The sequence below is a fragment of the Brassica rapa genome, chromosome A06 (genome assembly GCF_000309985.2).
Source record: "Brassica rapa cultivar Chiifu-401-42 chromosome A06, CAAS_Brap_v3.01, whole genome shotgun sequence".
Taxonomy (NCBI): Eukaryota; Viridiplantae; Streptophyta; class Magnoliopsida; order Brassicales; family Brassicaceae; genus Brassica; species Brassica rapa.
Window position 1 is genome coordinate 28,730,137 of NC_024800.2, and position 19,080 is coordinate 28,749,216.

Below are 19,080 nucleotides of genomic sequence, written 5' to 3' on the forward strand. Positions count from 1 at the left end.
TTATATTTATATTTTCATATAACAATACACAACAACAAATAATCATTAATTTCAGTTTTCATTATATAGTATAAGATAAACATTGTTACATGTATAATTGATAAGTTTAAGATATCTAATTTATTTCTTACATAAACAATAAATATATATTTGGATTAAATGTATATTTTAAAATATGATTTCTTGGTATAGAGATATTATCCTTTTATTGAAATGGAGAAATTTAGAATATTTAAATATATCTATCATTATGTATGTATCTGATATGGTTTAGGAAATTCGATTTCATTGTTATAAAAATTGATAATTATATAAGGTATTTATATAAATAGATAGTCAAATTCAAAAATGTATACTTTTTATAATCTGCATGCTTTGATATATAAATAGTATTATCTTATTAGAACTAATAAAATCTAGGATAGTTTAATACAATATAATAATAATCAAATATTAGTTTAAAAGTTAAATTTTTGATTTGCTACTATTTATATATATTTGAACTTATATCATTATTGAGGTCAATTTAATTGAACCGCTATAATTTTTTGATAGTCTTAAAACCAGTCGATAAAAAACTATATTTTAATAGAATAAATATATTATGAATTTCTCTTAATATATTCTTCTTTCTATCTCTAAAGAATGTATTCTTGTTAGAGATGCTTCATCTAGAAAATTAATATTCCTATTTAGACTATCTAAAATGGGATAAAAGACTAAACTGTTGAATCACTAATATAGAAGTGTCAAAAATTGATGATGTGAATTATTTGGTGTTGAATAGATTCAACATGTTGAATAAGAATAAAATAAAGACCACCGACGATGATACATGTCATTTTCTAAGGATTTTTGATATTTGATATCATCTTTCTTATTTTAAAACTAATAATATCATTATAAATTAAATAATTTATTTTTATTTTTATACGAAATTTTATCATTTAAATTATCAATAAATATTGACTAGATTTATCTAATTTGGATATAATTAATTAGTAAAATATTGACTCATGTTTTCTTTTCTTTTTTTATTAATTAATACCGTTAAATACTTAGTGTGAATTTTATGATCCTATAAACTTTTGATGTAAGACAAGAAAACTGGGCAGTTGTCTCGTTTACGAAAGACGAGAAAAAGTTCAGCGTCTCAAGGAGAAAACCGGGCAGTTGTCTCGTTTTTTTTAATATAAAATCTCTATAGAGAGAAAGGGCAGCCTCGATTTCTTTTTCTTATATGAAATCTTTATAAGAAAAAAGAAACCGAGACAAATATCCAAACCCACCCGTATGCCCAAACCCACCCGGATCCAATAAGACCATGGATGACCAAACCGATAAGCTTTGATTGGTGATCTCAGTGCTGGCTACCTAATTTTCAATCTCGTTATAAACTATTCTAATTTCGTTTCATACTGTCATTTCATCACATGATTAGGTGCAACAGAACTTTTGACTATAACTACTTGATCTATGGTTGATATTTGCTTCATTTCTACTCTCAGTAGTTGTACCTTTTTTAACAGAATTACTCTACCAAATCGGGAGAAGCAAACAAAACAAAGAGTGCCATTGCTACACCTAACGCAACGAATTGAATAAAAGAAAGAAAAAAAAAACAAGAAGCAGATTTACTTTTCATACAAGCATTCCCACTAGTTTAGTTCCTGTCGACATAATTCTAGAAGCAGCATAGAGACAGCGAGAGAAACGTAATGAAAGTAGTAAACAATTTTTGAACTTTTTTTTAATTTCAACGGCTTTCCTCTGACCGCGTCTTCCTCAACCTCCCACGAGTCATCCTGATTGTCTGCTCCATTACCGTCTCCTTTGGACCTTCCGGGTTCGAGTTTCCATTCACTGATTCCGCTTCCCCTTCTCCTCCCACTTCTTCTATCTGCATTGGTTCCGCTTCCACTTGGGTGGTTGATTGGGTTGGAGGGGAAGAGACTAACTTTTGTACTATCTGAGTGATACCCGCGCTTTTGGTATCTGTGGCTGGTCCAGAAGTAGGGCCTGCTTCTTTACCGGCAGCATCATTACCGTCACTGTCGCTTGAAGATGAGCTGGACGACGCTGCTTCTTCAGATTCTGGTTGAACGCTAGGGGATTTCTTAGGCTTCACAGGAACTTGATTAGCTCTGCCTCCACGTTTCTGAAACCAGAAACGAGTATTGTAAGTTACTATACACAAAGAGATATTGTTTCAATCGTGTACCTGAGGTTGCTGCGGCGGCCTTGGAGTTGATTGTGCAGCAACATACTGGAGAATCTCAAAGATTCTGGTCTGACCATAGCTTGAAACACGTTGCCAATATATAACAGCCATATCTCCAGCTCTTGTCCTTAGCTCCAACAAACTATGGTCTATGTCCCTCTCATGCTGTGAGAGATAAGGCCTAAAGAAGGACTCGTAGACATAGGTAGTGCCCTGAAAAAAAAAGGACTCATGTAAAGGCATAGAAAGACATCAGTAATTTTCCTACTTGAAACACATACCCTGGTTTTAGGATACCACAGGTAGATGAAGAATGCTAACTTAGCTTCACTGTACATTGGAACCCTAGAGAGAAGAAATGGAGACAAAGATAAGAAGAGAGAGAGAGAGAGAGAGAGAGAGAGAGATGAAGAGGAATATGATAAGAAAGGGCACCATGAAACAAAGGCATCACCAACTCTCTCAAAGACTGTCAAGCAAGCAACCAATATCCTGTAAGCGATGTTAAGTTAAAGTTAGCAAGTGATTTTGAGGAAGGAAAAGGAGAATGTATATATATATATATATATATACCAGTACTGGCACCAAAAGCGAAGTTGCTCAATTTCAGGCCTGTTCTTTTCAACAGTCTTGTAGCATTCGTAGGCAGGGTAGGCATAACCCAACAACATCCTGCAAAGAGAGTGGGAGGCTAATCAACACTATCCAAATATCATCATCATTTAAGAAAAACCAAATGATAGAGAGAGAGAGAGTATGATTCTTTCTCGTACACCAATCCTCTCGTAAGAAACGATCCAATCATCTTGAAGAACTGAAAACAAGAAAGCATCATCAATTGGCATATGAGAGAATTCAACTGTTTTTAAGTATTGATTATTGTAAATTAAAACTAACTAACGAAACGACACAAATAGATTTAAAAACTAGGGCAAATCGATCAGGCTACATGATGATGATGATGATGATGATGACGATGATTCAGCAGCAGACAGATTCTCAGTATCAAAAAACGAAGAACACCGATTCGAGAGATCGGAAACTGACCGGCGGAGGAAAGTGTACTTGTGAGCAGAACAGCTGTTAACTCCGGCGATACGAATACACCGTCGGAGAAAGAAAAAAAAGCCGGTGGATAAGGGAGAAGGAGAGTGAAAATTTAATTTCAAAATCACCTCTCTCTCTCTCTCTTTCTCTCTCTCTTTCCGGATTTGCTTACTTGAAGTTTTTGAATCGCGTCTCGTTGAAGTTTGCAGTCCCCCCCCTTGAAAAGCAATTTTGACCAAATATTGTATAATAATATATAATTCTTATTTTACAATACTCTAATATACACCGTTATTCTTTTCTTTACTAAATTGCATTTCAAGATTTTTAGAGACTCATAAAAAAATCTAACATAAATTACATAATATTTTTGGAGAATACGATTTTTTTCAAAATCAATTTTTGGTCTCTGAATGAATCATGTATTATATTGTCTTACCTCATACTTTTTATTTATATTTTTCATGAATTCATTTATCTTTTCTCACGAATACTGATTTTGTCACATCCGAATTTCACTTAACCGAGACGGCATGAATTCATATTGCTTTTACCAACATAAAATACATTAAAAAGTCAATACAAATCTTATTTCCAAGGATCGAATCCAAAAGTCTTACAATAATCGTACTTAAAATGAATAGGAAATGCATAAAACCAAATCACCAAATCTTAAAATAAAATAACATAAAGAAAACCAAACACCCAAAAAGCCAACACCACATTGAGACGACTACTCCTGCACTTCCTCGAACTCATCTGAAAAGAAAAAAAGGCTGAGTATTTCGACAAATACTCACTGAAAGAAGCTCTAGGAGCCTCAAAATCAATCACCAGCAATTATCACACAACAAAGCATAAGTATCTAATTTAAACATCCTGTAAAACAAAAACAAACAACAAGAAACGAAGATAAATCCCGACGATGCTAACAAACAAATGTGGGGATTCTGCGAGACCACACATGGCGTATTCTGTTCCATAGCAGAAGATGCTTTTCCGGTGTTTGTTCAAAGGTTGAGGCAGAGCTTTTTGGAATGTTCCATACAGTCGAGGCTATGGCAAACATGCGTCAAGATAGGACTGTGTGTTAAATCTGCAAGAGATGCTATGCTCTATCCGCAAAGATACCCACATGTAAACAAACTCATTGAAGCCACTTATGGGATTCTACAAAAACTATCTTTATTGTCCTGGGAGCACTCTTATCCTTCTGGAATTAATAGAGCAGCGATGGAGATAGCGGCCAGTGTTATGTTACCACTGATAGTCCTCAATGGCTCTGTCACCTTCTTTCCAGCGAGGCGAGTGGCTAGAAAAGTCCACTTTTCTAAGGCAGTATTTCATTAATAACCACCTCCTCGAGCTCGGTGGTGTTTCTTATTGATACGTAGCTATGGCCTATTCATATGTTTATTGTTCTATCTTCCTCCACAAGTGTTGGAAAAAAAAAGCATCATTTCCATTGATCACCCCTACAGTTTTTAAGAAGATTTTGCGACAACCTTTAGGGGATTTGTGCAAATTTTGGCATCGCCGTGAACTTTATCTAGTTACCATTATAAGATTCCAGATTATCTCAACAAACTAGTTTGACACTAACACGAACTGAAAGCACAACAAACAAACCAACAAGTACAATGGATGGAAGGTAGCTTGTGAAACTAAAGATGCATGGAACGACCGCTACAACATTAATTGAGTATCAAAACTGTTTGGTTCTACAGTCCTTCGTTTACTTGCTCATATTTTGGATCTGTTTCTTGTACGAGCTAAATTTCTCTTTTTTTCTCCTTCTCCATACGCTTTCGTTTGGCATTCTTCTCCTCAGTGAGTTCGCTTTGAGCGCATGTGTTCTGTTCCTTCCCCTCAGTGAATCTAGGCCTTTTGTGTTCCAGTCTGTTCTCCTCATTGACTTCACTTCGAGGCCTTTTGTTATCCAGATTGCTTTCTCCTTTGTTTGCTTGCTGCTCATTCTTCGCTCTCTCCCTTCTGTTAGCCTTATATCTCCCTCTTTTCTCCTTTTCCTTACGCTTTCTGATTGCTGTCTTCTCCTCCTCGGTGACTTCACTTTGATGGATTCTGTTTTTCTTCAACGCTAATTCACTCTGAGGGTGTTTCCTCTGCACCGCACTCCCTCGGGGTGATGGGACATTTCTCGACACCTGATTGTTGTGGAATATAGTATTCGGACACAATGCTGGTTCGGAGTTGATGTGCGTATTATCCGGTTGGGAACTTATCGTCTGTAACACAAGTCTGTGCGCTGCCTTCCTAAGCCTAACCCCCGAAATGGATCCTTTTGGGTTGTACCTGCAGACAGTGAGAAAACAGATTTAACACAAAAACGGTCTTCCAAATCTTTGGATACCACAAAAAAATTCATAATCTTCACCTCTTGATTTTTATAATCTTTGCAGGAGCTCGTCTTCGATCACCATCTTCATGCCATAGATTAGCTCCACCTTTCAAATCCGCTAGTTGTACAGTCTGTGATGTGATCGCGATAAATAAAGAACACTCTGTAACCACTAAGTCGCAAAAAACAAGTAGGCCATGTTTTTGGCAGGCTTTCTTTATTTTTCACCACAACGTCAAACATAAAATCAGAAGCCAAGTAGATGAAAATAGTAATGATCAACTATACCTTTTTAGGCAACACCACTCCTGGAGGTGGACGAGCAATGTCGCTTCCTCTAAGATCATCTGGAAGTTTGTATATGGCACAACTGTACAAAAAAAGTGTTGATTTGATATATAACTCGGGAGGCCTAAAAATGACAAAACCGAAATTCGTGATAAAAGGGGGCTTACATCACTTGATTGGCTAATACATCTTCCATCCCCTCGATGGGGGAGCTGAAGCATGAAGGCTGACTATCTCCACCACATAAAGCCAAGTAACCATTCATCCCTTCACTGCAGTTCTCAATAAATTAGCCCCCTTTTTTTATAACAAAACTAGGAACAAAAAATCAAATCACTAACTTAACCCCTACAATTATTACCAACCGAATCAACCATTCTCAAGATCTATACACAAACCTTAGTCCAGGGTCAATTTTTTCCGTAACTGCTGCTCGTTCTTTGTTGCTCAATTTAATAGTACGGCTACTAAGAGAACGGATGAGCTCAGCAAGCGGATGAGATGAAACCACAAAGAGCATGTCAGACAGCACACTGTTTCTTCGAACTTCTTCGTTCTGAAAAAATTAAATACAATGAAATCAAAGTTTCATGTGATTCGTATACAGAAATAAACACGATAAAGTTAATATCTATGCATGAGCCAGGCTGTACCGTCAGTGAGTGCTCCACTTTTGCGGCTGCATCCAGAAGACGCTGTTCTTCTATAAAAGGCAGTTTTGCTATACCCTTTACAAGGAAAGATAGAAAATATGCATTATTACATCTAACTTTAGAAATAGTGTCTGCCTTAATAAGCTTAAAAGACGATCAAACCTGCCAAGAATAGCGCTTTCCATTCATGTCAATCTCAAAATCTGCACACCGAAAAAAAAAGGAAAATGAGAGACATGGATTGGACAATACCACAATGAACAAGACTAATTCTGCAGAAAAAAAACACATACCGGGAGGATAAAACTCAGCTATAGGTGAACTTGGATCTGTCATCAGTTTCCTAAAACATTCTGGGAGAGCATGTGCACTGACATAGGAATCTAGTGAGGCAACCAGTGACGGCAGGCAGAGAAAGATGATGAACACTTAGAAATACAGATAGAATTACCTTGCAGATGGAAGAACTGCCAGAAGCTGATTGAATGGTTTAAATGGGGAACCTAGTTCGAACTTAATATCTAGCTTATCAAGGAACTTGAGATCAGATGCGAAAGGTGCATAATGATAAGGATAAAACCTGCAAAACAAACAATAGGGAGTAAGGCAAAGTAGGAATCAGTTGGCTCATTTCTGCTAAAGTTGCTATTAATTACTAGGGCCATCTTGCCTCTAGGACAAAGTTATTGTGGAATTAAATCATGTTCCTACCCGATGTAAGCAAAACTTGAAACATCTCAGCTGAAAATACTAGAGATTATGTTTAAGTAGAAGATGGATGGAAACAATATGAAGCCCGGAAAACATTGTATATTGAACAGTCTACTAAAACTTGAAGCATGATGCGAACGAGCATTACAATCCTAAAACAATATATTGTTTATCTAGGCGCAATAATATTACAAGAAACGAACAGGGAAAATAGTGAAATATGAAAAGTATATTATATATGTACGAGGATGACAGGAAACTGACCAATTCCATGAACAAACACCATGATAATAGTAATGCATTATCCAACAAAGACCTTCTGTATACTTCAAAACCTGGCCAATAATAACAAAACAGTAAATTTGTGCATTCAAAGTTGACGTAAGCGTAATTTATATACCATCAAATTACAGGCATGAGGAAACTCACAACATCTCTGCGTATTTGTTTCATTTCCTCTATAGTCTTAGCTATGAACTTCTCCTCGTAGTATCTCTCCCTCCATCCTTGTACACCTAGCCTCACCTGATCATACAACAGCCATGTCAAATAGCCAGCGTAATTAAACAGATGTGAAAAACAAGCTCACGAAATTTAAGCATTTATGCAGCTGAAAAAATGACCTTATCTTCTTCGCCTTTCCCTGAAATGAACCCATCTGATTTTTCCCGCAAAAGTTTCTTAAGCTTAAACTTCAATTCTTCTCTGTTATCTACTTCCTGAAAATCCAGAGTGTATTTAATACAATTCAAACGAAAAAGTAAAGATGAAGTCCCTAATTATCACCAAGCAAAAAAAACAGCATAACTTGACAATTTCCCAAAACTTGAAATGGAGAAAGAGAAAATAGTTTACACTTAACAAACAAAGGTTATAATCAATCACACAAATCAACTACAATCCAACCAAAAGGCACAAAGATAGAAGAATATTCTGTCGAGAAACTAAAAGTTTATTGAAATTCATAATCCGGTGACTTACTTCTTGGATGTTATACTCTGTTTCCACACTAGTGTTATCGTCAAGAGACGGACGCAATGAATCGGACACTTCAACTAGAGAATCTAGTTGCACAACCGGGTCATAGTTACAATTTCTGCTCGATTTAGCTCGGTCACGACTAAACCTTTCCGATTGCCTCTGTAACAGATATCACAATAACTGCATCATTGAAATACTAAACCATGCAAATTTATCAGAATCATGTTTTCTAAGCTTTCATTTTTGGTGGATGATCAAAGGGGTGTAGTACAAGGTAGTGCAGAGAAGTTATTAACCCATGCAGAGAGAGGCCAATGGCACGTTTTCAGAAAGAAAACAGCTGGATACACTACCTTATTATTAAAAAATACAATTTCTCTCCACAACAGGCGTGTAATACTAGGTAGCGATGCAAAATGGCAGTATTTTAAGACAGGGTTACTAGCGTTTCAAAACATTCACTTCGTTTAAGCATTTGCTTAAGGTTATCTTAAGCAAGTCCTCTGAACAAGTACATTCACTGGCCTCGAAGTGCACAGCGATATTTCTAATCGTATAGCTTCCATCAGGATATGATACCTTAGAATGAAAGAAAATGCGGATAACTAAATTATAGAAAGAGATTAACCTGATGGTTTTGTGCTCTTCTTTGAAATATATTATTTTCATAGAGCCCAACGGCCTGGATAAAATGCTCCACATTCTTTAAATTCAGCTGAAAGTTGGAATAAGAAAGTTTTAAAAGATAATTCGATAGCCACATCAAGTAGGATGAAAAATGTTTAAGCAATGCACCTTGCTTCCATTGCTTAAGTAACTTGTACTTGATCCAAATTCCTTCTTGTACACGGACATAAGTAATTCTATAGCACCCTGCAAGACAGAAAATTTATTGACACATCAATTATAGACTTTCAAACTTGTCAAGCTGTTCTAAGCAGGCTCATCGTCGTTCATTGACCCATAAATTATATTGAAAGAAAGACTGAGTAAAAATATGTACTAAGCTATATTCCATTCCAACCATAAATGAAGACTTGTATAAGGATTTCTTATGGATTGATTTATAGCTACAGAAGCTTATATATCTAATCATTCCTATTTTTCAGCAGATATCGAGAATTAGCAAGGGTGATATATGATCGATCGATCATACACTGTACCCGACATTTTAAAACCTGGACCACAATTATAACAACAGAAAGCTAAGACAAAACAAACCTCCCGTATCTCCAGTGTAGGCATATGTGGCAGGAAATCATTGCCAACAAAAAAACAGATAAAGATGAAGTCATCAATTATGCGGTCCAAATTTTTTTGCAATTGCGAGTTAGGTATCTGCATGTCGTGCTCCAAATACTCTCGAAGCGTCCAGATATTGACGAACTGCCAAAAGACAAGGGAACATAATGATAATGCTAAAGATATTAATGAGCAATTTTGAAAAATAGTATTGAAGTGTGTAACCTTTAAACATACCTGGTATGGCTTCTTAGCCACAACATCTGACTCAGCTTTATCAGACAAATCTCCTGTCTTCCCCTCACAATCTGCAGCTCGGTGCCCGAGCTGACCGCACAAGAAGCATTTGTCTTGTTGTCCAGGAGTGAAAACAACCTAGGTGAAGTCAAAACACAGTTAAATTGGCATTTTATAGTGAATCTTGAAACATAAAAGACTCGGATACAAATTTGTGACTAGTTCAGATGTTAATTACTTGTCAAAACAATACTGAAGATTATAAACAGATAGATTGGTAAAACAACCTCACGAAGGATTGAAATATGAACTTCGTGTGTGGCCAAAGCCAGCATAATCAAGTCGGCGTCCTGTTATTCACAAAATCAAAAGAAGAAAGGCCTTAAATAAATAATTCGATAAAGATACCAAATCTAAACATGAAGAAAATAAATAAGAGGAGGAGGTTACATACCAAACCATACAGACAATGACAGGCGTTGGGGTTGTAACCAGGATGGTTCTTTTGAAGACGAATGTAAGACATGATCTTGTGTTCCCCCTCACCAGGAACATTAGCATCTGAGAGGATAACCTTGAGAAGAAGAAAAGCAAGGTCAAAGCGTGAACAAAATAGGCATAAGGAAAAAGAAAAGCAGCGGTACCACCTTAATATTTTTCCAGCCAGGGTCAGAGTTAAGTCTAACGTGAATGTAGTATTGCAAGGCAAAGGAAAGAGTAGACATGAACTCGGTTCCAGGAGTGATAACATTAGAGTCAAAAACTTGAGAGTCCAGTTTAGGAGGCAACCTCTTGCCTTCACTCTCAAACTCTTGACGCAGTCGCTCTTCTTCAGCAGCCTAAGAAAAAGGCAGGTGAGCATAAATGATGATGGTAAGCAACCTACAGAGAGAGAGAGATGGGAACATACGGCCTCTGCTGCATCTTTTGCAGCTCGAAACCTTCTGGATCTTTGTTGATTCATCTTAGCCCTTGGAGCAACACCATCTACAAAACAAAAAAGAAAGTTAAAAAGAGAAGAAAACAAAAAAAAAACAAGTCTAGTATCATAAATAGACTCACCAATAGCCAAAAACAATAGCTTGCGAGGTCGAACCATGAGGAAAAGTCTGTCAATGTAATCGAACATGCATTGAAACACCTCCGAAAACGTTGTTGGAGAAGCCTGACGAAAAGAGAGATCCCATGAATGAATGAATGAATGAATTGAGAGCAAAAGGAGAAGAAGAAAGCGTTACCCTGTCTTCAGGATGGAAACAAGGATGAATGATTCCGTTCATGTCGAGGTACAGATTGTCATACTCGACGCCGCCGTTAGGATTAGGTTTGCTAGTGTCGACCGGAACCTTGACGTCGAGAGCTTCTTCTTCGATGGCATCTTGCAAAATCAGTGGATACCTCTCAATTAACCATCTGTAGAACGACGGTACTCCCATCGGATAATAATAATATCCTTTATGTCTTGCGTTGCGTTGCGGCACTAGTAGTAGTGAACAGCTACGGAGGAGCTCCTTAGGTCACGCAGGGATACATCGACCGTCTGAGAGAACAAAAAACAAATATATATATATATATATATATTTAACTTATTACAATGGACATTTGTTAATAATAGCACATTTTTAGTTTTTAATATTCTTGATTTAAAATTAAATAAACAAACATAAATAAATAAAATAAAAATTGTTATTAAAACATAAAACATAAAACAATTTTACAAATTTTATGTTTTAGTAGCAACTGTATGTTTTAATAACAATTTTACAAAAAAAAATTTAATAACAATTTCTGTTATTGATATTATATAACAATTTTATGTTTTACTTTTGCCTTATTGTAGATTTAAAGTTTAATTTTATCATTCACATTAGGCATTTAACTACTTAAGGATTTTAAATCTGGATATATTTTATTATATGTAATAACTCTTAATTTGTTACAAAAATTATTACATATTTTTTTGTATGTGAAATAAAAATAAAAATAAAAAAAAACTACGGAAACGTATTTTTCTATTTTTTTCTAAAACATAAAATATTTGTTATATTTTACGATAGCTAATATATTATTTTCAATAGCTAATATATTATTATATACAAAATTAATTAATTTATTAACCTTAATAACCTAGTGATCCGGTAAGTTGTCCGGTTCACTGTTTGGGTTGGGTTTCAAAACACTGGACCCAACATGTACTTTAGTATGGATCCAGACGCAGACCCAAACCTGTATTTTCAGATCCGTTGGATCCGGGTAAAATGTTCAGGCCTATTGGATCCTCTCTCGACAGTTTGAATCAGCATTAAATTGCAGGTTGAAGACACAATTCTTAAGGTAACAGATTCTACAGAGGCTTTTCCAGATAAATATTCAACAAACTCTTCTTCAGAATTTGGGAGACAGCAAAGGCAAATAATTGAGCTTTGGGCTTTATGCAATGTACCATTGGTTCACAGAACTACTTCTTATTGCTCTTCAAAAGTGATCCATCTGACTATGTTTATATGGAAGTTGAATTCAGAAGGCTATCTTTCCTGAAGCAGACAATAGCTAATGACGCGGAAACATTACGGTGTTTTTCAAGCACACCTTCTCATCAAGTCGCATCAAATATCAACCATAAACCAATAAGTATTATGCTAACCAGTTCCTGTGGTATCTAATCAGGATAAGTAACTCTCTTGACATAATATGTACCTGACTGAAAAAGAAACTTGAATTGTAGCACTTATATATTATAACATAGACCAGGTATTGGGGAGTGACAAGAACCTGAATATTTCCGAGTTCATTTATTGAACACTAACTTAGCAGGAGAATATACAAACAAAGAGAAAACCGGAAGTTTAGACATGCTACATATGAACACCATATTATGATGCAAGAACAGAGCCTTCAGTGATTTTCCATCCTCCTGACTTGGACCAGAAAGCTTCGTATCTTGTTGTGTAGGTTCTGACATCTGTAGCATTGTTTTCTGGATGAACCAAATCAGATAGACAAGCAGACTCCTCCAGAGTTGCTTCAACCAGAGCACGAGTTCCGTCAGCTGAGACAGTCACGCTGTCAACGGAGAGTTTCAACAGTGTATAATCATACACCAACCCGAGCTGCTTAGTTTCAGATGCTCTGTCTGTCCAGATCTTCAGCATTCTCCCATCCAAAACCTATAAAATTACCAGACAGATCGTTGCCAACATTACAATCAGGTTTATTAACACAATCGAGTGAATTGTAACTTTATTCCCTTACCTCTGGCAACATTTCTATGCAGTGATCACGCCCAAAGGCCTGAGACTTGATCTTCTGCCACTTGCTCACTAGACTCTCCGCAGTCCTAGCATCCATCCTGGGAAGCGCTACCGAATCCTCAGATTTAACTGACCCTAAGTCAGAAAAAAAGATTATCCGAAGGAAATAAAGTTTTGAACAAAACATAGTAGAACAATTTGCTACATACGTTATCCTAAAGAGAAATGTTAAATACACTGCACTACAGCTCCAACTCTTGTCTACAGTTTGATCAAAACATTCAAGCAGCATATGTACATGTTGTGAGTGAAATCTACTCAGCAACTAGTTAACCTCAGTTCTAAATACTCAGGATATCTTTTGGGGCATGTATCAAGTAAACGATCTACTTTCATTCCTGTTAATATCTACTTTTGAGCAATAAGCTTGTATAAAATTGGCATCCTTTGATCATATACCTATGGTAGCAATTTCAGATGCCGTAGAGGAAGTCATATCCTTGCGTTGCAACGATGAGCTGCCTTTAAGAGACATATACCTCAGGCTGGCCAGCGAAATGATTCCAACAACAACACCGGCAGAGAGAATCTTTACACTTGCCTCCTTTAGCTTATCAGCATTGGACTGTTCTACAGTAATTGCATCGACGCTAGACTTTGTATCAAAGATTTCGGATGGTCCTTCAGTTGCTGCACTTAACACAGCAGTCTCATCATCAGCATCATCATGTCCTACATTGTTGTTACCAGCACGATCTACAGTAGACACCGTCTCTTGCGCATCTGAATAACGAGAAGGAAAAACTTTCTGCAGTGCCTGTATAGCACTAGCCTTCACATGCTCAGCTCCCATCCTTGCCATAGCTGCAGCAGCTGCTAAAGGAGAGCCCTGAACAACCTCCACTCTTTCCAGGTAACTCAAAACCATGGGATCATCATAATAATCCCCAAGTTTAAATTGTTTATCTTTGGTATCTCTGAACCTAGGAAAGACAACCCCTGCCAACCAGGTCTCCAATAGTTTGCAGAGCCCAGGGAGGTCGTCACGATTTGAATTCTCCAAGACAAACTCAACAATAGCTGGATTCCTGTACTGTGAGTCCTCACTGTCTAACCCCAACCACATACGGCATTCGTCGACTTTGCCTATAAGCAGTGCACAGAGTCCCCTCTCGAGACCAAAGTCAACCTCCCAATTATTTCTCGAGTCATACAGCATCGCAGGAATCTCCATAGCCATTACCTTAGCCTGCTGAAGTTGCTGGAATTGCTTATCAGCGTCCTGTAAGAGGTGGGGTTTCTTAGCTATAAAAGCTTGAGCCACAAGCGCCAGCGCAACTTCGTAAACTTCAAAAGACTCTGCTGGAATATTACTCGGGGTAGCTACAAAAAGATCAACCTATGACACACAGAGAGCAGAGATTAGAATGGGGGAAACGAATGCGAAAATCATGATTTAAAAAAAAAAAAAGAAAAGAAAAGAAAGGGCTTCAGACTTGCTCAGATGCTGTCATTCGTAAAAACGCCTCGTTCATAAATTTCTCGCGTGTAAGACCACCAACAACAGCTGATGCTCCACCTCCTCCAACAGACCACAAGATATTGCGAACACCGCTTAAACCAGCTAGGCGTTTATCATCCCCAAGAGGTAAAGCAAGAAGCTCCAATACATAACGGGGAGTGATCTCTTCCAAAGTCTCATCAATCTGGGAACGTAGATCAGGAGCAAGGCTGCTGGCTCCTTCCTCCTGCAAAAGCTTAAGAGCTTCCTCAACGAACTCATATCCAGTAATAAAATCAGGAGGATGTAACGCCATTGCATCCCTGGAGATGTCAAGAAAGGCAAGCGCCATAACCAAAACCACATCTTGCTTGAAGGACTTAGGCAACCTCTCCTTAAGCAAGGCTTCTCCTACACGAAGAACCACTTCAGTCTCACCAGCTTCTTGCAGCACACAGAGAGCACCAGGAACCTTCATGTATTTAAATTAAAAAATTCAAAAAATCAAAAAATCTTTTGTTTTGAGAAAAGAAAGCAAAATCGAAATGACCTTATCCCAAGGAACATCAGTGAAGACTGTAGCAGCCTCGTCATCAACAAGGCTTTCGTCGTACTCTCTTCTAGACCGAGGATTCGAGAGCGTCTCGCAAGCAGCTTGGAGGATCTGTCTTCTGCTGATTAAAGCGTCGTCACTGAACCCGAACTGAGGCGGTTTTGAAACCCTAGCTTCAAATGCTCTTCTGATTCCATCAGTTAAGAAATGCGTCTCCGCTCCCAAAACCTCGTAGAAGTCGATGGGAATGGCAACGTGGCGCTCGGGACGGTCAATAGACGGTGGCGGAGAGACCAAAGTGGCCGTGGAGGCGGAGGAGGAGGAGGAGGAATCGGTGGTGAAATTGAAGTCGGGGAGAAGACGGTCGGCCCATCGGCTGGCGGAACAGACAGTGGTTATGACCGGAGAGGAGGGTAGGCTACGCCGGAGTTTGGTCGCCGGAGGTAGTCGGCAAATCTGAAACGGGAAGAGGCCAATGCCGAGGTGACGACCTAGAGCTTCCATTCCACTTTTGTTGCGGATGTGAAAATCCCTTCTTTTTCCTTTTCTTCGTATTATCCATCCACTTAAGCCTTGGTCCTCTAGGGTTTATGTTTTTTCTTTTCTTTTTTCTTTTTTTTTTGGTTTTGAGAGGTAAAAAAATCAAATACATTTATATAACATAGCATACTATTTAAGTTAAAATGTCGAATAAAACAAAATAATAAAAAGCAATAAAAATGCCTGCTCGTGTGCTTTTTTAACTTTTATATTGTTCAAATTTTTTATACATGATTGATTTGATGATTGTATATATTTTAACCACTTAACAATATTTTAATGTAATTTTAGTTGTTCATTGTTCTTTGAGCAACTTGATTGTTGAGGTGTATGAACCCAAAACAATCAATAAACTCTCAAATTAACTGGTGCTTCAAATCAAGAACGAGAGAAAAGAGTTTCTTGAATCTAATCAACCCACAAAACTACCCAGCAACTTGTTCAGAGGAAGCTAGTAGCTGGCCGAACCCCTACCCTTCACCATCAAGCCATAACCAAACAAATCTGTCATCATCAACCCTAATCTAGATCCAACAAAGTTCAAGAGTGGAAAAGTCTTGGGAAAAAATCATTATATTATGTTTGTGTTTGTTATAATTCACTTATCCGAAAGATCAGGACCCGAACGGATCTTAATCCGAACTTCGAATATCCAAAGTCCCAGCCCTACTCCTGTCTTTGGTTCCTCTTTTACACATTCCATATTTGTAAAAGTGCTTTTTGTTGATCAATAAATTTCAAATTTCAACGAGAAAATATAACAAACATTTTAAGAGAGAAAAAGAGCTCAGTTTAGGGACTCTAATGTTGGAGCAGAGCTTCGTTACAATATTTTTTGAAGTTGACAGCTTCATCGGTTAGGAAGTCACTGCATAAAGTAAAAAAAGCTTTGTTGAATGTTAAACAAGGAGAATCAGTAAAATGTGACATGTACGCGAGACTCACCACAATCGTTCAGCCATGCGCCCCACTTCCCACCTTGGACTCCATGGGTAATCGGTGAGGAGGTTTAATTTGACCGGCTCGCTCAATTGGTTTAAATGCTGCATATTTAAAAAATTATCCATTCATTATACCTAAGGAAAAAAAAGAAACCCAACGACTTTCGTTTAGCTCGTTTCCAGATTGTTTCTCATACCTGGCAACTTTGGAGCATTAGAGCTGGTTGCTGCTTTGGAAATTGAGTTGGAAAGAAGAAGTGAACCTACATCAAACGATAAAGCTTTGATAAACTCAAGTGAATCAAAATCTACTTTGTATTGAAAGCCCTGAGGAGTGATAGACTTACCACGAATGGAAATGGTCCCGAGGCAGCAAGGAACGATGCCTTACGGCAAAAGGTCTAGCAAGAAAACACAATAATAATAATAATAATAAGAGAATCTCGGAAATCAATTTAAACACATGCCAAGAAATATTACTTACAGGATCCGCTTCAAGAGGTCTTCCAAGAAAAAGAGCCAGTGCCTCAACAAAACTCCTCCTTAAAACAATTGCAGAAACAGCTTCCAGGATCTAGAAAGTAAAACTTGATAAGACCTTGATACCAAGAAAATTACACACATATTTTTATGTGAAGAAGATTTAATAGGAACTGACTTGTCTCTCAAGGGTTTCTTCGAGATGGGGAAGATATTCAGCTAAGCACCTTCAAATTAGAAAAAAAAAAGTAGAGGGTTTTCAGTATATGCATGGTATGCAGGTAGACTGATATTTTGTTTTGTACAGGTGTAACTTACATCCCATCCATCCATGGAGGAAGTTTAACATCCTCTACAGAGAAAAGCGCTTTTAGATCAGAAGATGATACTAATTTCAGACGAGGTGACGAAGGTGCTGATTCATACTTTCGAAGAATCGGGTATACCACCTGCATCCACAACTAGTTTATCAATATCAACAAGACGCTGCTAACAATTGAAAAGGGGTGAAGAATGGGATAACGAGACCTGAAGATAAATTTTCTGCTCATTCTTCCAAGGGCACCCAACAACAAGTTTGTTTATGCTCATATCCATCACAAGAGGTACTGCAAACTTGACTTCCTCTGGCTACAATTAAAAATTAAAGGTAATGGAAAGAGTCACATGCCTACAATGTGCGCTGTCTTTACCAAGAAGGATCAAGAATCTTGACATATATAAATATACCTTGTCAGCTCCTGAAGTCATTTGCATTTCAATTCCCTGAGAAAAGGAAAACAAGAAGAGCATCAACATTGAGAGAACTATGAGATGATTTATCTAAAATGGTTTTGAGCCCAATACAAATTCTAAATTACCATTCAAGACATAACTTATCCAACCCTAGTGTTTCACAGGACCTGAGCAACAGAATCTATATGCTTTAAGAGGCCCGCCTCAGAAACTCAGACAATATAAAAACAAACAGGTCGCTTTTTCCATCACTAGTAGTTAACGCATAAATGCAAGGAAAAAAAAAAACAGATTATAAATGATTCCTTGTATAAAAGCATAATTTTACCTTGCGAGTTAAAACTGTGCTAATTTCAAACTTGACACGATCATCATCAACTTGACCCACTCGCTTTCGTTGGTAGGCCACATATTGATCCCTGTAGAGTGAGAAAACAACTTGAACTGAGCCAGGTAGTATAGCAACCTCAATACTTACTACCCAGATTTAAATGATGTCTTTGGAGTAGAACTCCCAGAGTTTTGTAGGAAACCCAATTGGTGAGATAACCATGAGAGTTGTACTCTTAAAGATCATTAATCATGGGTAAATAATAGAAAGAAGAAAAAGTGCCATGGGGACAAAGGGGTTTTGAATGAAACAAACCTCAATCCTTGAATGAGAACAAGTAGCAGAGTCGAGTCCTGGTTGTTCCACTCAGACAAAGCCTTGTCTAGTAATGAATCAACAGGAGCAATAGTGGTGCTACACGGCATAAAATCCTCATCATCTGGCCCAAATATGAAATCAGGAGGAGCTGCTGGATACTCTGAATTGTAAATAACATCCCCTGCCACCCAAAATAAAAATAAAAATAAAATAAAAACGTTTTTGTGTAAATTACAGAAAACAATTGCAAAATTGAGAAGAAGAAAACACACTTACATTTGATCGCGTCCAGGCAATAAGGTATGACCAAAGTAAAACGGTCGAGGATTCTGGGATTGAACCTGTTACCCGACCGTACATTTTCGATCTACAAATCGTTGAAGAAGATAATTTTTAAGTTTAATAAAACCCTAACTTAGAGAGGATTGGAACATGAATCTGATGATTGATGTTTACCTTGATGGAATCAGGAGAGTGGTTGAGTAAGTAATGGAGCTGATCGGCGATTAAAGGAGGAAATGCTTCGAACGCCATGCGAAGAATCCCTATTTACCGACAGGGTGAAAGTGCCGATAGGTGGTTGGGTTGCACAAGAGTGAAAAAGGGCATCGCTCTCAAAAGAGCACTCAAAATGGGTTAAACCAACCCAAACCAAACCATACCCAAATTGATTTGAGCTTATATGAGTTAT

General features: G+C 37.4%; 4 protein-coding genes across 9 annotated transcripts; all 4 read right to left on the reverse strand.

The window, feature by feature from the left end:
- Positions 1 to 1,579: 1,579 nt before the first annotated feature.
- On the reverse strand, positions 1,580 to 3,526 carry LOC103828019 (HVA22-like protein i). Of its 4 annotated transcripts, none has more exons than XM_009103595.3 (7): positions 3,269 to 3,525; positions 2,995 to 3,035; positions 2,795 to 2,893; positions 2,657 to 2,713; positions 2,503 to 2,566; positions 2,222 to 2,434; positions 1,580 to 2,158 (listed from the first exon to the last, which is right to left on the reverse strand). In XM_009103595.3, exons 2-7 carry the CDS (start codon positions 3,024 to 3,026, stop codon positions 1,757 to 1,759), a joined length of 867 nt encoding a protein of 288 aa, XP_009101843.1. In that variant the 5' UTR covers positions 3,027 to 3,035; positions 3,269 to 3,525; the 3' UTR covers positions 1,580 to 1,756. The 4 variants fall into 4 exon arrangements, with proteins under 4 accessions (XP_009101843.1, XP_033129193.1, XP_033129191.1 ...); XM_033273302.1 differs by having other exon boundaries at positions 3,171 to 3,501; XM_033273300.1 differs by having other exon boundaries at positions 2,503 to 2,713; positions 3,269 to 3,526.
- Positions 3,527 to 4,801: 1,275 nt separating this feature from the next.
- LOC103828020 (5'-3' exoribonuclease 2) lies at positions 4,802 to 11,301 on the reverse strand. 2 transcript variants are annotated; one of them, XM_009103597.3, is made up of 23 exons: positions 10,978 to 11,298; positions 10,802 to 10,904; positions 10,650 to 10,726; positions 10,387 to 10,578; positions 10,194 to 10,313; positions 10,027 to 10,089; positions 9,740 to 9,877; positions 9,482 to 9,646; positions 9,056 to 9,133; positions 8,889 to 8,975; positions 8,261 to 8,419; positions 7,903 to 7,998; positions 7,709 to 7,804; positions 7,544 to 7,614; positions 7,020 to 7,148; positions 6,862 to 6,938; positions 6,731 to 6,771; positions 6,569 to 6,643; positions 6,314 to 6,471; positions 6,083 to 6,187; positions 5,916 to 5,997; positions 5,664 to 5,758; positions 4,802 to 5,581 (listed from the first exon to the last, which is right to left on the reverse strand). In XM_009103597.3, exons 1-23 carry the CDS (start codon positions 11,173 to 11,175, stop codon positions 5,041 to 5,043), a joined length of 2,946 nt encoding a protein of 981 aa, XP_009101845.1. In that variant the 5' UTR covers positions 11,176 to 11,298; the 3' UTR covers positions 4,802 to 5,040. The 2 variants fall into 2 exon arrangements, 1 of the variants encoding a protein (XP_009101845.1); XR_004448567.1 differs by having other exon boundaries at positions 5,360 to 5,581; positions 5,664 to 5,799; positions 10,978 to 11,301.
- A 1,136-nt stretch (positions 11,302 to 12,437) lies between these two features.
- Positions 12,438 to 15,688, reverse strand: LOC103828021 (protein ACCUMULATION AND REPLICATION OF CHLOROPLASTS 6, chloroplastic). Of its 2 annotated transcripts, none has more exons than XM_009103599.3 (5): positions 15,042 to 15,688; positions 14,487 to 14,963; positions 13,450 to 14,389; positions 12,992 to 13,119; positions 12,438 to 12,906 (listed from the first exon to the last, which is right to left on the reverse strand). In XM_009103599.3, exons 1-5 carry the CDS (start codon positions 15,546 to 15,548, stop codon positions 12,613 to 12,615), a joined length of 2,346 nt encoding a protein of 781 aa, XP_009101847.1. In that variant the 5' UTR covers positions 15,549 to 15,688; the 3' UTR covers positions 12,438 to 12,612. The 2 variants fall into 2 exon arrangements, with proteins under 2 accessions (XP_009101847.1, XP_009101846.1); XM_009103598.3 differs by having other exon boundaries at positions 12,992 to 13,125; positions 15,042 to 15,681.
- A 450-nt stretch (positions 15,689 to 16,138) lies between these two features.
- On the reverse strand, positions 16,139 to 19,048 carry LOC103828022 (BRISC and BRCA1-A complex member 2). Its single transcript, XM_009103600.2, has 13 exons — positions 18,846 to 19,048; positions 18,666 to 18,756; positions 18,387 to 18,570; positions 18,069 to 18,159; positions 17,735 to 17,770; positions 17,534 to 17,635; positions 17,324 to 17,454; positions 17,184 to 17,232; positions 17,010 to 17,099; positions 16,873 to 16,926; positions 16,723 to 16,788; positions 16,530 to 16,627; positions 16,139 to 16,452 (listed from the first exon to the last, which is right to left on the reverse strand). The coding sequence occupies exons 1-13, from the start codon at positions 18,921 to 18,923 to the stop codon at positions 16,386 to 16,388; spliced, it is 1,137 nt and encodes a 378-aa protein (XP_009101848.1). The 5' UTR covers positions 18,924 to 19,048; the 3' UTR covers positions 16,139 to 16,385.
- Positions 19,049 to 19,080: the final 32 nt, after the last annotated feature.